Source organism: Taudactylus pleione, unplaced genomic scaffold (genome assembly GCF_031769625.1).
Source record: "Taudactylus pleione unplaced genomic scaffold, aTauple2 ptg000162l, whole genome shotgun sequence".
Taxonomy (NCBI): domain Eukaryota; kingdom Metazoa; phylum Chordata; class Amphibia; order Anura; family Myobatrachidae; genus Taudactylus; species Taudactylus pleione.
This window is the reverse complement of record NW_028284564.1, coordinates 597,118-613,167: the sequence shown is the minus strand read 5'-3', so window position 1 is coordinate 613,167 and position 16,050 is coordinate 597,118. Positions and strand designations below refer to the sequence as shown.

Genomic DNA, 16,050 nt, shown 5'->3' with positions numbered 1-16,050 from the left:
GCTCACTCATGCCAGGCAAGTTACGCTGCGTGGCGTATAGATGTATGAGGATACATCTGTACTAACGATTTTCTGAGCATCACAATATAGCCCACAAGTATGACAGACAGGAATTGCAAATAATAAAATACATTATTTGACCAGTTAAAAGTATTTTGCCCAATTTTAAAAGTAATTCTGAAAATTGGCTATGTTATGTGACTATCCAAGTCAGTCCTTGCAAACTGAACACACATAAAATACAATTGCTGTCTATCTGTAAGTGCTGACACACCTTCATTGTTTCACATGCAGGCATTCAGAATGTGTCTGTTCTAACTGCAGGGTAGAAGTATGTCTGTTTCATATGTACCTGGTGTTGAATTGAGATCTGGCAATTCTAGTTGTATTATAGACTGTCACATTTATATTTAGCTTTAAATCTCCTGGGTACGAAGTTTAAGCAGTGTGGAACAGCTGTCAATTAACAACTCTTCCATCTCACACTGACAGATAGTCTAACACAAGCTGAGTGATCCCAATTAGTGACTCGGTGAATACATGGACTGGCACAGTGAAATGTCCATCTCTACATAATTCAAATTGTATCCTTTGCTTTTACTGTCTTCATCCTGAAGCACATTGTTACATGATGCCATACAGTGAATGTAAATGTCAACCACATGTCATCTTGATGGGACATTTTGCAAGGTTTACACCAGAAACTAAAATTACCAGTAGGTTTTTGTATCGTGCGAGGAAACCAACACAAACACAGAGAGAACATACCAACTCCAAACAGACTTCAATCTTGGCAAATAATTACAAAAAATAAACTTCTACTAAAACTTATTCCCATCCTTTAATCTTTTATGTCATTATACAATATTTCATCCTTTTAAATAGCTGAAATGGTGTCCAAGCTGCAATCAACTTGTAAGATACTGTATAATATTACCATTTGCACCTAGAAGTTTATTTAGTTCTATGCTGCTTTCAATTAGTTCTTACACATTTTGAAAACTCAAAATCACATAAAAATACAATATGGTTATTTCTGCTCATTGACAACATAATGTACAGCAGGGGTATTCAAAGTGTGGCGCTCCAGCTGCTGTGGAACTAAACATCCCAGCATGCCCTGACACAGTTTTAGCAAGCCCTAATAGCAAAACTGTGGCAGGGTATGCTGGAATGTGTAGTTCCACAGCTAGAGGGCTGTATGCTGAATACTCCTGTTGTAAAGTATAGCTGCATTTTTCACGTTATCAAATTTTCATTCATTTAGTTACTGCATTAAAAATTATTACATTTTTAAAAATGTGGTGATTAAAGTTAAGCAAAACGGTGACCCTATCCTTCAAATGTACATTGATTAGTGTTTGCGAGATTTCTTCACTGATTTCAATGGTGGCATTCCTTTATAGAAAACTATGCATGTTAGGCCTATTACAGATGTTTGTCTAATGTAAATATTATATAGTGATAGAACCTATAAAGCTGGGTACACACTGACAGATATATTGGCAGATCAATTGATCGGCCAATATATCTGGTGCCCATCGGCCAGTGTGTACCGTCGATATGTCTGAACGATGTCGTTCAGACATATTGCATCGGCCGTGCTGTACAGCCGATGAACAGATATATCTGCAGATATATCTGTCCATCGACAAGCCGATCGCCCGTACACATGCAGTGGCAGCCGCGGGGAGGAGGTCGTGGCGCAACCCCTGCCCAGCTGGAAGATGATGGTCGTTCAATGTGTATAAACTACCATCATCTGCACATATATACACAGATCACTCGCTCTGCAGATATAGCTTTGCAGTGTGTACCCACCTTAATATATTAAATAACATCCTTTGTATACAGGAGAGGTGACTGTGCCGGTGTGCCCAGGAAAGGTAAATCAATCCAGGGCCAACAACCCAGGCAATCCTTTCAGGCCTAAAAAACAAAGCAGCCTAATTTCTGCCAGTAACAGGTCCTGTAATCCCCTTTTTACTTCTATAGTTAGGCTGTCTAACAGCAGACATGACTAATACATAGCCCTGTAGCTGGCCTAACTTTGCTTACATTATTTTGAAAGTTCTCTATTCATTTCTGTGATTTGAATGTCCAGTAGATTAGTCGTAGGAGTAAAATAATGCAAGGTACCTATTCAAAGACTCATGATACAGTATAACAACGTAGTGTGCTCATAGTCATTCCTCACATGCAAATGCTCCCAACATCACAAGTGATCTTCTTTCCATGTTCCTACTTGTAAATCACTGATCAGTCGATTGTCTAAATAGATCACACATTCAGAAAGACTATTCTAAAATGAACATTTGTTTATATCTACTGCACGGAACCTTAAAAACCACATTATGTAAGTGATAGAAAAGCAAAAATAAATGACACAAAATTGTGAAATCATGTATCATTTTATACCGCTCAAGCAAAAGGCAACTAATTGCACAGTATAAAAGCTTACCTGGTCTACTGAGGTAACGTCACTCACTACGGCATCTGGGGGGCGACTGGGTGGATTTGCCGTTGCCTATAACAAAAAAAAAAAGGTTCAGAGAATAATCCTACACAAGAAAAATATAAAGGCAATGTGCAAAAGCCATAGCAATAGCCTCCCCATTTCAGTAAAGATACATTTAAAATTTGGCAAACTAATTTAAAAGGGTATTGTCCAGCTTTCATCGGGTATGAACAAGATGAACAAAATGTGGATCTATTCATTCAGTGCATATTATATTACACATGTTTCAGTCACCCATATATATCATAGATTCTTATATGGCTTATCCCACACACTGTAACCTTTGCAGTGTGTCAAAGATGGCTGCCTCTACTGGTACACCCGTGGGTGGGATGAAAAATACTTGGAACTGATGGTTATGTAAGGGTCCTGCTTCTAGCTTTAGTACGCTGCAGCTTCACCATTTTGTGTCATCTCTTCTAGGAGTTACTTATTCCACCCAGGGTAACCAATGTAGTGTGCACAAAATGTCTGCCTCACCTGGTATCTTTCATAGGAGGGTAATGTAATCTGTATAATTTATTACCCAAAATGGCAGCACTAACCCTGCATTAAGTTCATTGTCCCCATTCACTATGTTCACTATATAAATAAAATTATTATGTTCCATGTGAATGACTTAAAATAGTACCACAATGTAATATCAATTACTTGTTGCTTCTCTGTTTAGACATTGTTGAAAGCGAAGTTGCCATTGTAAATGTCCATGGATGAATTTGTGATGCAGCTAACAACTCACGCGTTTCACCACCATATCATCGGCCTTTTCTGGCCACCACTGAGAGTTGGTAGCATACACATAAGAAAGAAGTAGTCCAGTAGCTAGACATAGTCTACAAGCAATGCTACTGGGGTTGGTTAACCTAAACTGTTTTTAATATACTGTATGTAGTCACTAATAGAGTTGCTGTCAGTATGCATCAGGTTTATTGAGTTTTGTTGAAAAATAAAAAAAAACACAAGGTGCCTATCCTTAAGAGATGTTTGTAGTTTAATTTTCTTTTAAATGAAATTGGAACATCCCTTTAAGTAATGTGTTAAACCTGATCGCGTTTTCTAATATTCACAGGAAAACACATGTAGAATTTTCATTATCATGTGAACTTCCCTTCCCCAGCGAGTTTTCTCCTTTTTTCTTTATTGGTTATAGACAAAAGATTGCAATGCACATAACTACATGACAAATAGAAAAAACAAACAAATGGCTTTTTTCAAAAAACCTCAGAGGGCAGCTGCAAAAATATGATATAGTATAGTGAATTTTACTGAAAGAAATAAATGATTATGACCTTGATACTTAGCTAGAAAATGGATGTGTACTAAAATGTAGAAAGAAAAATGGTTTCTGTATGCCTAGGAGATTTTTGAAATGGGACAATATATTATGTATTGTTGTATTTACGAAAATGTTTTAAAAAGCAACATAATTTCTCTATGGATGTTTGAACAGAAAATGTTTAACCCAAAGACTTATCAACACCAAACTAAATTTGCAAGTGTAAAGGTGCGTACACACGCAGCGATTTTTTGGACGACTGAACGATATCGTTCAAAAAATCGTCCACTTTCTGCCCCAAAATGATGAACGATAACTTCCAATGCGCACTCCCTTTTGTAGTTGGTAGTTATTATTCTTCGCCCGAACCTCCCGTCCAACCTGACGATAATGTCAGGTTGAACATGTTCGGGGATGAGGGAGGGAGCCCGGCACTGATCGAAATCGTTCTGGATTTCGTTCAGTGTTTCTGCTCAGTGTCATTAACGACACTGAGCACACCCCTGCCGGGGACATACGGGACGATTTCGTTCATGGAGCGAATCGTCCTGTGTGTATGCACCTTTAAGCTGGGTACACAACAAAAAGATCGACTGATCTGCAGATATATCTGAAGATTATGGTTGTTTATACACTAAACACCATCATTGCCATCTGGCCAGGGGTCCTGCTGGGTGGGGGTCCCTTCACACCCCCTTCCTCGGCGGCCTCTGCAACAAGTGTACGGGCGGTCGGATGACTGCCCGTACACACAGCACGCAATATATTAGCCAATCAATTGCAGCATTCAGTCCCTTTGAGGCAAGTGTGGGGAACCTTTGTTCTGCTGAGGGCCATTTTGATATATATAACACTATTTGTGGCCCCAGTGCAGGCCACGCCCCCTCCACGTTATGTCACATGGGGGCGTGGCCACAAACGTCAGTGATTACAGCAATGCCCGAAGAATCCTGAGGATGCTCTGGGGAGCTGTAAGGGCAGCGGCGTAACCGTTTGAAGTATCCTAAGGACGCTCCAGGCAGCACTGCTGTAAAGATTCTGGCTGCAGGGTCCATTCTAGGCACCATGCTAGCCAGATGAGGCTAGCAGAAAAAATCTCCAAGGGCCAGACCACTGATTCAGCGGTAAGCGGGCCTTATACGGCCCCCGAGCTTGAGGTTCACCATCCTTGCCTTAAGGCATAAGCTCTGAATGGTCATCTCTGACATCAGGCCTGGACTCAATCCACCTCTCATAGAACAGAGTATATCCTTCATATGGGTACAAGGCATAGATCATCTGCTCCTACAACTGTGGGCAGTAGCTATTGAATTAAACAAGTTCTCCTACTTCTACTAGGAGACAAGGCAAGGTATTATTATTATTACCATCAGCTATTTGGTCTATATTTTAGCCTCAGTAAATAATTTTCCAATGTAGCATTACATTCCCATATAATATATAGGATTTACTCTCTAGACAGTATACAGTATTCTAATTTGACACATAAAATAAAGTGTCCTACACTTTATATTTATAATTTACCACTGATAACATAAGCTGTATTATAACTGCAAGAGGAGAAATGACTGAAGCAACAAATAAACACACTCAAATTAAATCTGTGTTTACATACATTAGACTACTCATATCAAAGTTAGAAGATAATTACAAAACCTAGTTGCCTGATTACTAAGTATTGGCAAACACGTCACACCAGAGAAGTGCTAAACAGCGGTTGTCGGGCACTGAGTAACAATGTACGGCAAGTTACTGAAGTGCTTTAGAACATAAAGCTCATAACTAAAGATGAATAACATTGCCAATAACAACACCTAATAATAATTTGTGTTATGTTGTACGGTTGACAAGGCTGGGCAGTACGGGTTTAAAAAACAAATAATAATAATTAAAAAAAAAAAAAAATAGTTTTGGACCTCGCTTAAAAATCTTATTAGATTAATTATTCAAGCTGACAACACACTAATGCTGGCCATACACGCTACAATTATCGGGGCGATCCGCCTTATATCGGCGAATCGCCCCAATAATTGTAGCGTGTGGGGGGGCAACCGAGGGTTAAATACTGCTCGGTCGGGCATGCTGGATTGTCAAGCATGCCTGTCCGGTGCGATATTTCCCGTTAAACGGTCGGCCGCATCGGGCAGTGTATGCCCAGCCGCGGCCGACAGACAGACATTTCCTGTGTTCCTTCCTACAGAAGGAACACGGAAATGTCTCCTCCCCTGGGGGCGGAGCGCAGATGTCTGCCGAATACACTGAGAGAAATCTCAGTGTATGCCTGCAACATCTGCGGCTGGCAGCCGGCCAGATAAAATGTCTGTCTGTCTGACAGACATTTTATCTGGCCGTGTATGCCCAGCATAAGCGGTGTATCCAATTAGTAGCGATAACCCGTGGTCACGTGGCACAATTTTCTTGAGAGAACTTTTCTCCCTATCCTATGTATTTCGAGAAAACTTCGTAATTTTTCTAAAGATAATTTTTCTTAGATTTTCATTTTCTCAAGAAAAGAAATCACCATAGTAAACACTGCAAAACCCCTATTTTTGGCTTAAAATGTCAGGACTTGGTGCAGAACCACTGGGATACCCTACGACTAATAACTAGTAAAAATTATTTTATATGCGGGTGCTGTACGAGTGGAATATTTAAGATTACAGGTGGGTGTTAGAGGCGTATTTTGAAGGTTTATTAAAAGTGGCTTAAAATGACCTAAATATACACTTATATCCATTTTTATGCACCCCAAATTTAACTAGAACATTAATTTTGCATGAAAAACTTGCTGTCTATCATTATTTGACTGTTGTCATTTCCATCTCACCTTTGTGACTCTTCAAGCAGGCAAGGTCAAATCTATTTAGTAATTTCATCAATAGCATCCAAAAGTGGTGCATACAGTGAATATACTAATGTGGAAAAAACATTTTTAGGAAAAATTATGCAATGTTGTGAACTGTGTAGGCAAGCAGTGGAAACACGTTGGTCAAAATGGTGCAAGCACTATGCCCCAGTAGCCGTTAAATAGTGTGAGGGAACAGTGGGAAAGCAATAAGTTCCCATTCCCCAATCGCACGATTGGTCTGTAATTGGGAAATCTTTACAGAAACTCGCTTGCAATTGGATACCGTGAAAAATAAGAGTTAAGGTAGGACATACCTTTGTTAACTCTTTTTCTTCGAGGTCCATGGGGTCCACATCCAATACGTTGGGGTATGAATCCAGGTCACCAAACAGTTAATACAAACGAGCTCTCTGCTCCCAGGATGCACCGGGTCCCTCCTCATATACCCCACCACCTGCCTCAGCTAGCAAGTTCGTTACCAAGCTCAAGCAGGCAGAGACAAAACAAAGGATAAGAAAGAAGAAACCCATATTAATGAGTCCAGACTCTCAAGAGAAGACATTTTACAGAAAACCCCCCCGGAACTACAGGTGCGTCTGGGTGGGTGTCTTGTGGACCCCATGGACCTCGAAGAAAGAGTTAACAAAGGGATGTCATACCATAACTCTTATTTTCATCTTCGGGGTCCATGGGGTCCACAGCCAATACGTTGGGGATATCCCAAAGCACTAACCCTACGGGCGGGGACGCTCCTGACTCTCGGAAGAGAGGAGAATCCTACGCCCGAAGGAGGCATCCTGAGAGTCAAAAGAATAAAATTTGACAAAGGAATGGATGGAAGGCCATGTGGCTGCCCTGCATAATAGCTCAGCAGAAGCACCCCGACGCGCCGCCCACGACGGACCTACCGCCCCTAGTAGAATGTGCCGTTACTGAATCCGGCACCTGCATGCCAGCCTGTGTATAAGCCAATGAAATTGCCATGCGAATCCACCTGGCCAGTGTCTGTTTATTGGCTGGCCAGCCACGTTTATGACAACCATAAAGCACAAAGAGTGAATGAGACTTCCTCCATTTGCTCGTGCGTTTCACATAAATTCTCAATGCAAGGACCACACCCAGGGAAGCCTCTCTTGTCGAGAGACTAGTGCCCTGAAATGCTGGAACTACCATTTCTTCATTAATATGAAATTTTGACACTACTTTCAGAAGGTAACCCTCCCTAGTACGTAGTACTGCTCTATCTGATGAAACACCAAGAATGGCTCACGGAAGGAAAGTGCAGCTAAATCCGACACTCTGCGTGCAGATGCTATAGCGAGAAGAAATACTGTCTTCGTTAGCCACTTCATGTCTATTGAATTTAAAGGCTCGAACGGAGGAGCCTGTAAAACCCTCAGAACTAGAGTCAAATCCCACGGAACAACCGGGGGAACGAAGGGAGGCTGAATCCTCAACACCCCCTGAAAAAAGGCCTTTATATCTGGTCTCAGAGCAATTTTTTGTTGGAGCTAGACTGAAAGAGCAGACACCTGTACTCTCAAAGAGGCAAGGCGGAGCCCCTTTTCCAGACCGCTTTGAAGAAAATCAAACACCCTGGAGATCAGAAATTTCTCTGGGTCATACCTTTTCAGTTCGCACCACTGAAAGAAAGTATGCCAAATTCTATAGCATATACGAGCTGAGGATGGTTTCCGTGCCTTCAGCATTGTCCGTATAATAGACTCGGAAAACCCCTTCTTCAAGACGGTGGCCTCAAGAGCCATGCCGTCAAAGATAGCCGATGAAGATCCAGGTACAAGCAGGTACCCTGTAGCAACAGATCTGGTCTCAATTGCAGAGGCCATGGAGTGTCTATGGAGAGAGACTGTAGATCTGTGAACCAGTGCCGTCTCGGCCATGCCGGAGCTATTAATATCACGGTACTGCCCTCTTGTTTGAGCTTTCTGACGACTCTGGGAAGAAGAGCAAACGGGAGGGAACAGATATACCAGCTTGTAATGCCACTTTACTGTTAGTGCATCTACAAACTCGGCTCTTGGATCTCTGGTCCAGGATCCGTATCTGGGAACCTTGTTGTTCCTTCTTGACGCCATAAGATCTATTTCTGGTAGACCCCACCTGTCCACGAGGTTCCGAAAAACCTGTGGATGTAGGGCCCACTCTCCTGCGTTTATCTCCTGTCGACTGAGAAAGTCGACCTCCCGATTCAGGACACCCGGAATAAATACGGCAAATATCGTGGGAAGATGAGACTCTGCCCACACCAGGATTTTTGATACCTCTGCCCAGGCAGCCCGACTCCTTGTGCCCCCTTGATGATTTAGGTAGGCAACAGCGGTGCGATTGTCTGACTGTATCTGCACCGGCCTGCCCCTTAGGATTTCCTGAACCTGCACTAAAGCTTTGAATATAGCTCTTAGTTCCAGGATGTTTATCGGTAGCCAGCTTTCCGCCACTGACCACTTTCCTTTGAAAGACTGGCGTTGGTTTTGAGCAATGTCCAATCCGACACCCAAAAGGGGCAACCCGGTCTGAGATGCTTTGTCTGCAACCACCAGGACAGGGACAATCGCACCTCTGGAGAGAGACGCAACTGAGACCTGATCGTGCGGTGATCATTGTCCCAGCGAGACAGAATTAATGGCTGCAGTGGTCTGGAGTGGAATTGAGCGTATTCCACCATCCTGAAGGTGGCCACCAACGACCCCAGGACCTACATGGCCACTAGAACGGATATCTGCCTGTTGCAGAGCAATCTGCATATTCGCGATTGTAAGGCAAGAATCTTCTCCTCCGGCAGATATATTTTCTGCACCACGGAGTCCAATCTTGCTCCCAAGTGACACATCTGTTGTACCGGTCAGGGTGACTACTACTTCCAGTTTATGATCCAGCTGTGACTGTACAGACATGATACTGTCAGCCCCAAATGATCCTGTAACTGTTGCGGGGACTGCCCTAGCAACAGGAGGTCGTCCAGGTAAGGCAAGATCCTGACGCCTTGGCGTCTGAGGCATGCCATCATCACTGCCATCACCTTGGCGAATACCCGAGGGGCTATGGACAGGCCAAAAGGTAGTGCCTGGAACTGAAAATGTTCCCCCCCTACCGCAAAATGAAGACATTTTTGATAAGCCTGTGTGATTGGTATGTGGAAGTAGGCATCCTGTATATCTAAGGATACCATATAGATCCCCTGCTCCATTGCCAATACAATCGATTGCAATGTTTCCATCCTGAACCTGGGGGCTCGAACAAATTTGTTGAGCTCTCTCAGATTCAGAATGGGCCGGTACGACCCATTCGGTTTTTGAACCAAGAACAGATTGGAGTAAAATCCGTCTCAGAACTGATTCTCTAGCACCGGAACCACTACCTCCGATGCTAGTAATGCAAGAATTGCTTTCTGAAGGGCCAAAGCTCCTTCTGAACCCTCCTTTGGGTTTATACAAAAAAATCTATGAGGCGGAGTCCTCCAAAACGTCAAGGCGTACCCTCGGGAGACGACTCCTCGAACCAAGGCATCCTCCTTCGTGAGGGGCCAGGGCTCCGAGAACCGAAGTAGTCGGCCCCCCACCCTGGGATCCCCCAGAGGGAGGCCCGTCCCATCAGGGCGCTGGTTTATCCAAGACCCTAGATCCTGGACGTTTGTTCTGCCAGGGCTTCCTGGGTCCTGCCTTTTTTGGTGGAAATCTCGCTGAGGGCTGACCCTTGGCCTTGCCCTGCGGCCGAAACCCCCGAAAGGACGCCCGTCTAAGTTTAGACAAGGTTGCTGATGGCAGGCCTGTCGTCTTTGAGGCTGCCATGGAGGCTACAATTTTATCCAATTCTGGACCAAAGAGGACTCCCCTTGTAAATGGAAGGGATTCTAGGGCCTTTTTGGAACTAGCATCCGCCTTCCAATCCTTTAACCAGAGAAACCTACGTGCCACCACAGATTCCGCTGAAACCCTGGAGGAAAGGATCCCTGCATCCAAAGCGGCATCTCCCAGATAAGACGCCCCTTCTCTAATAAAGGAGATCATGTCCAGCTGCTCCTTAGAGGCATCTGGTAGAGACTCTGCTAGAGTTTTAGCCCACTCCTCAATAGCTCTTGCTACCAAAGCAGTAGCCATAGCTGGACGGGTGGCCATTCCCGCCAGCGAGAAGTTTGATTTGAGGCAACTCTCCAGTCTCCAATTCGTGGCTTCCTTCAGCAAAGCCGCTGGGATTAGCAGAGTGGTACACTTAATCAGCTGCGCCACATGTGCATCAACTGACGGTGGATTCTCCCACCTAGCACAGTCCTCTGCTGGAAAAGGATAGAGAAGTGCCATTCTTTTAGAAGGATGGCTTTTCTTATCCGGACAGACCCACGCTTCCTTTGATAAATGCTCAGACTTTGGTAATTCTGCTTTGACCACTTTCTGGCGCTTGAATAGGGGTGCCTTCTTAAGCGGAGTAGCCCCTTCCTCGATATTTAATACCGATTTCACAGCCCTAATCAGTAAAGGGACATCGGCTACTGGGAAATGATCATCACCCTCCTCGGAGCTAGACTCCTGAGAAGAGTCCTGTGCCTGTTCCTCGGAGGAGGAGGCACTGGAGTACTCACCCATGTGAGAAGGTAAATGGCGCCTAGATTTAGGCTGCTTTGGTTTGACAGCCTGAGGAGGCTGAAAAACCACCAAGGATGATGCCATAACCTTACCAGCACCAGGGTCCATCCAAGGCGGCCACATCATGGGCATAGGATGCATCTGCTGAGGCAAACCCCAAACCGGTGGTACCGGGGCAGCCAGCCGCTCAGCCACCTGAGCCATAACTTGAGAAAATGATGCCCAAGGGGGCTCAGGGCCTGTGACAGGCAAACTTAATTGGTGTGGTGGCTGTCTAAAACAGTTCCCACAAAGCCCATTTTGTAGAAAGTCCTGTGGGGACAAGCCTGCCTTGCAGGCTTATACAGGATATCAGCAACGGGGCTGCCGCCACCTGACCCCAAGACTCCTTAGACATAACACTAAGCCACTGGTTCTGAGCGTATATGTGCTGCTTTCTACTCTCAGCCCACACACCTGCAGTAAGGGAAGGGGAGAAAGTGACAGTATACAGGAATTACAGTTCTTTTACAGAAGAAACAGTATCCACAGACAACAATCACATGTCATGCATAAACACTTCTATGAGTCATATGCATATAAGCTCTCACTACCATAATCAGCGCTAGGCTTAGTAGGATAGAGCCCTGTAAAACCTGAACCAGCAGTAGGAAAGGTATACAGGGAGACTGCCCAGCGTCCTGAAGGAGCAGCGATCAGAGAGCAACTGACATACATGCTAGCTGCCTTATATGGAGGCTGGAAGGAGCAATCCACCCCGCTGCACCAGAAGACTGGATTAGCGTGTCGATTGGGGGAGGGGCCGCCGGGGAAGCGGACCTCCCCTATGCTGCTTGGACCTGCCCGGTAAACTGACATGGCCGCCGCCACAAGCCCCGGCTTGTCAGGAACATCACATCCCGGCGGTCTAGTGTAGGCGACAGGCTGTTCTGCCCCTGACTGCAGCTGGCCTCCGGCCAGTCTCACCGCCAGAGGCCGGTCCGCCACGTGGTCCTGGCATCAGCGGCCGCCGCGACCACTCGCTTACCTGCCGTCCCCTTGATCCGGATGCGGTCCAGGGCATGAGAGCCCCTCCCGAAGCCCTAGTCATGGAACTGCCAAGGCTAGCGGTGCGGCGCCGGAGGAGGTAGTTGCAGCGTGTGGCCGGTGCATCTCCAATCAGATGCGAGGCTGCTTCCAGGACAGCTCAGACCACCCGCTTAGATGGAGAGTAAAACTCTCTTTTTTTTTTGTTACTCGTCTGCAGGACTGCTCCTGCAGTCCCACTGTCTATGTGGTGTATACACCAAACAGGAAGAACTGGCTACCTGAGGCAGGGGGTGGGGTATATGAGGAGGGACCCGGTGCATCCTGGAAGCAGAGAGCTCGTTTGTATTAACTGTTTGGTGACCGGGATTCATACCCCAACGTATTGGCTGTGGACCCCATGGACCCTGAAGAAGAAACTACGAAACTGAAAGTAGTAGTTTTCTCGCGAAAGCCGCCACCAACGCTCTTTCTGGCACAAGGGACCAGAATATCTTAGTTACGGCTCTGCGAGTGACTATTCTCAATCCTTCCAATTGATTGAGATCGAAATTGCAGTCTCCCACGGCTTGGCTCATCCGCCCACACTATTGTGACAGCCACGGACTGTTATTTCATTGCAGCACGGACCTCCTTTACTGCCTGCTGCTGATCCATGTACACTGATCTTTACAGAAAGTGTCCGTCTCCTCCAACAGACAACAGCGCGGCTCCACGCAGCTGCCCACCGCTGATCCACACAGTTACCCGGGTGCAGCTGTAGTGTGAGTAATGCCTTGCCGGCTTCAGGTATCCACACTGTAGAAGAATTGCTTATTCTTACCTCATGAGGTGTACCTACTGGAATTCTTCCCATGTTATAACTGCTCTTGCAATTCAAAATAAGTACTGGGTACAGATCTGTGTAGGAGTTTAATTCTGACCATTTCTTTAAGTGTGCGGCACATAAGTCATTTTGATTTACTTATTTGGACTATAACTTATATTGAGTGGGACTACATTCCTATTACTAACTTAATCTGATCAATCAGTACAAAAATGTTCATATAGGAATTGTTATTTTAATTGCTGCTACCTTTTACAGTATTTCAATTGACTGTTACTGTGTTACCTATTTTTATCCTGAACAACTTTTCATACATATTTAGTACACTTGTATTCATTATTCTTGTGTTATAAGGGGCACTACTACTGCGTGGCATAATGTGCAAGGGGCATTACTGTGTGTGGTATAATGTGCAAGGGGCATTACTGTGTGGCATAATGTGTATAAGTAGTAGTACTGTGTGGCATAACATGAATGGGCTCTGTGTGGCGTAACGTGACAAAGGGGCACTACTGTGTGGTGTAATGTGACAAAGGGGCACTATGGAATAATTTGAATTGGGGGTACTATTGTGTGGTCATGCCCCTTAAAAGTGAGACCACACCTGTTTTTTTCACCATGCGCTGAAGGTGCACGCTCTCCCTGCTTCAATTATGAATGGGGTGGGGGCATAGGCAAAACTAAGGGGTGGTCTGGGGGTGCACCGGACCACCCATAAGCCTCCACCGCCCATTCGGCTGCTCCCCAGCTGTTCTGTGCTGCTGTAACCCCGTGGCTGCAAGACAGCAGAGATCATTCTGAGTAGCGGGGCTAACGGAAAATGGCTGCCCCCAAAGAAGGCTACTGACAGATGGCCACCGCTGACCAGCGGGGAGCCAGGGTTTCTATACCCTGGAATCCAAGGAGTTGGAGAGAGAAAAAAAGGGGGGAGGGGGGGCTTATCAAAAGAAAGAAAATGAATAGGTGAGTAAGGGGCTGTACTATGACTGGCATAATGTGAATAAGGGGCATTACTGTGTCATAATGTGGATGAGGCACTACTGAGTGATAAAATGAATAAAGAGAACTAATGTGTGGTATTACGTGAATAAGGGGTACTAATGTGTGACAATGTGAATAAAGCATACAACTATGTGGTATATTGTACAATAAGGGTACTACTTGGTGGCATAATGTGCAATAACGGTATTGCTGTATGGCATAATGTGAATAAGGGGAAGTAATGTGTGGCATAATGTGAATAAAGGGTACTACTATATGGCATAATGTGCAATAAGGGTACTACTGTGTGGCATAATGTGAAATAAGGGTGCTACTGTGTGGCAAAATGTGAATAAGGGGAACTAATGTGAGGCATAATGTGAATAAAGGGTACTACTATGTGGCAAAATGTGCAATAAGGGTACTACTGTGTGGCATAATGTACAATAAGGGTACTGTGTGGCATAATGTGCAATTAAGGTACTGCTGTGTGGCATAATGTGAACAAAGGGTACTACTATGTGGCGTAATGTGAATAAGGGGCATTACTGTGTTGCATAATGCACAATAAGGGTACTACTGTGTGGCATAATGTGCAATAAGAGTACTGCTGTGTGGCATAATGTGGAATAAAATACTACTGTGTGGCATAATGTGCAATAAGAGTACTGTTGTGTAGCATAATGTGCAATACAGTACTACTGTGTGGCATAATGTGCAAAAGGGTACTGTTGTGTGGCATAATGTGAATAAGGGGCCTTACTGTGTGAATACGGGGCATTGTGGGCACTACTGTGTGGAGTTATGTGCCATAATGTGAATATGGGGTACTACTGTGTGGCTTAATGTGAGTTGGGGGCACTATTGTGGAGTGTCATGATGACATGCCCCCCTTTCAAGTGACTACGCCCTTTGTGGCTATGCCTATTTTTTGGGCGCATGCCATACACTGCCTCTGAAAAAAAAATTGATTTGAAACACTGAAGGTTACAGAAGTTCTGTTGAGGAGTCTGAACTAGGACCACCCATTATCAAATGTCTAGATTTGCCTATGGATGGGGGCACCAATGCTCCTTATGTACACAGGGCACCAAAATGTGTTGTAATAGCTCTGCTTTGGTGTGCACAGATGTGTTCTCTGTGTTTAGCACCCCTGCCCTATACAATTCTTACAGTGAACACTATCCTATTCTCATCTATTTCACTTACTTGGTGGAAACAGGACCAATTATATAGGATTCATCAAAAAGGTTATATAGAACAATTGGCTTTAATCCACAGCACTCAAGCATCTGCAGTGCCTTTGGTATGTGACCACACTATTTAAATGAAAATATATATGTGTGCGTATGTTCCAAAAACGCAGAGAACACACATAATCTGCATTTGCTGTGGATTCTTCAGATAATAATCTTTATGCGACTACACAAATAAATTGAAGGTACTCACTAGACTTAAAGCAGGTGAAATCAAAATGTATTTACCTTTTTCATTCTCATAGCGGCAATAGCAAGGGAATAAAATACCTCCATTACCAAACATTATTTAAGGCCATCTGATGATCAGGGGCGCTGAGAGGGGAGGGGGGGCAAGTACAAATTAACAGGGCTTGCTGGAGGGCCCCGGCAGGGGCCCGGGTCCGGCACCGCCCCCCTTCCTTCTACATCACAGCAGCCCAGCACATGCTGCTGTGTGCTGGGCTGCACTGGGAGACTGCTCGCAGCTGCTAAGCAGCAGCTGGAGCAGTCTCCTATGCCTATGGGGGGAGTGATGACGCTGACCGCGCCCCCCCACTGGCTGTGCGCCCTTTCCAGCGCGCAGCTAAAAATTATTTTTTTTCTAAGGGGGCGTGGCCACACCTCCCGCGATAAGGTCACGCCGTCACCCGGGCCTGGCGCGGCTCTTGACGGCCCTGCTGATGATAGCATAATTAAGTCCAGCTGTACTAAGTAAATATCCCAGCTAATTATATGA

General features: G+C 44.9%; 1 protein-coding gene across 1 annotated transcript in view; it reads right to left on the bottom strand.

The window, feature by feature from the left end:
* The window catches only part of HSD17B4 (hydroxysteroid 17-beta dehydrogenase 4), a 305,815-nt gene that overhangs the window by 84,609 nt on the left and 205,156 nt on the right, over positions 1-16,050 (bottom strand). Inside the window, exon 17 of the mRNA XM_088475153.1 lies at positions 2,462-2,527. Coding sequence (XP_088331279.1) covers positions 2,462-2,527 — 66 coding nt within the window. The remainder of the gene's footprint in view (positions 1-2,461; positions 2,528-16,050) is intronic.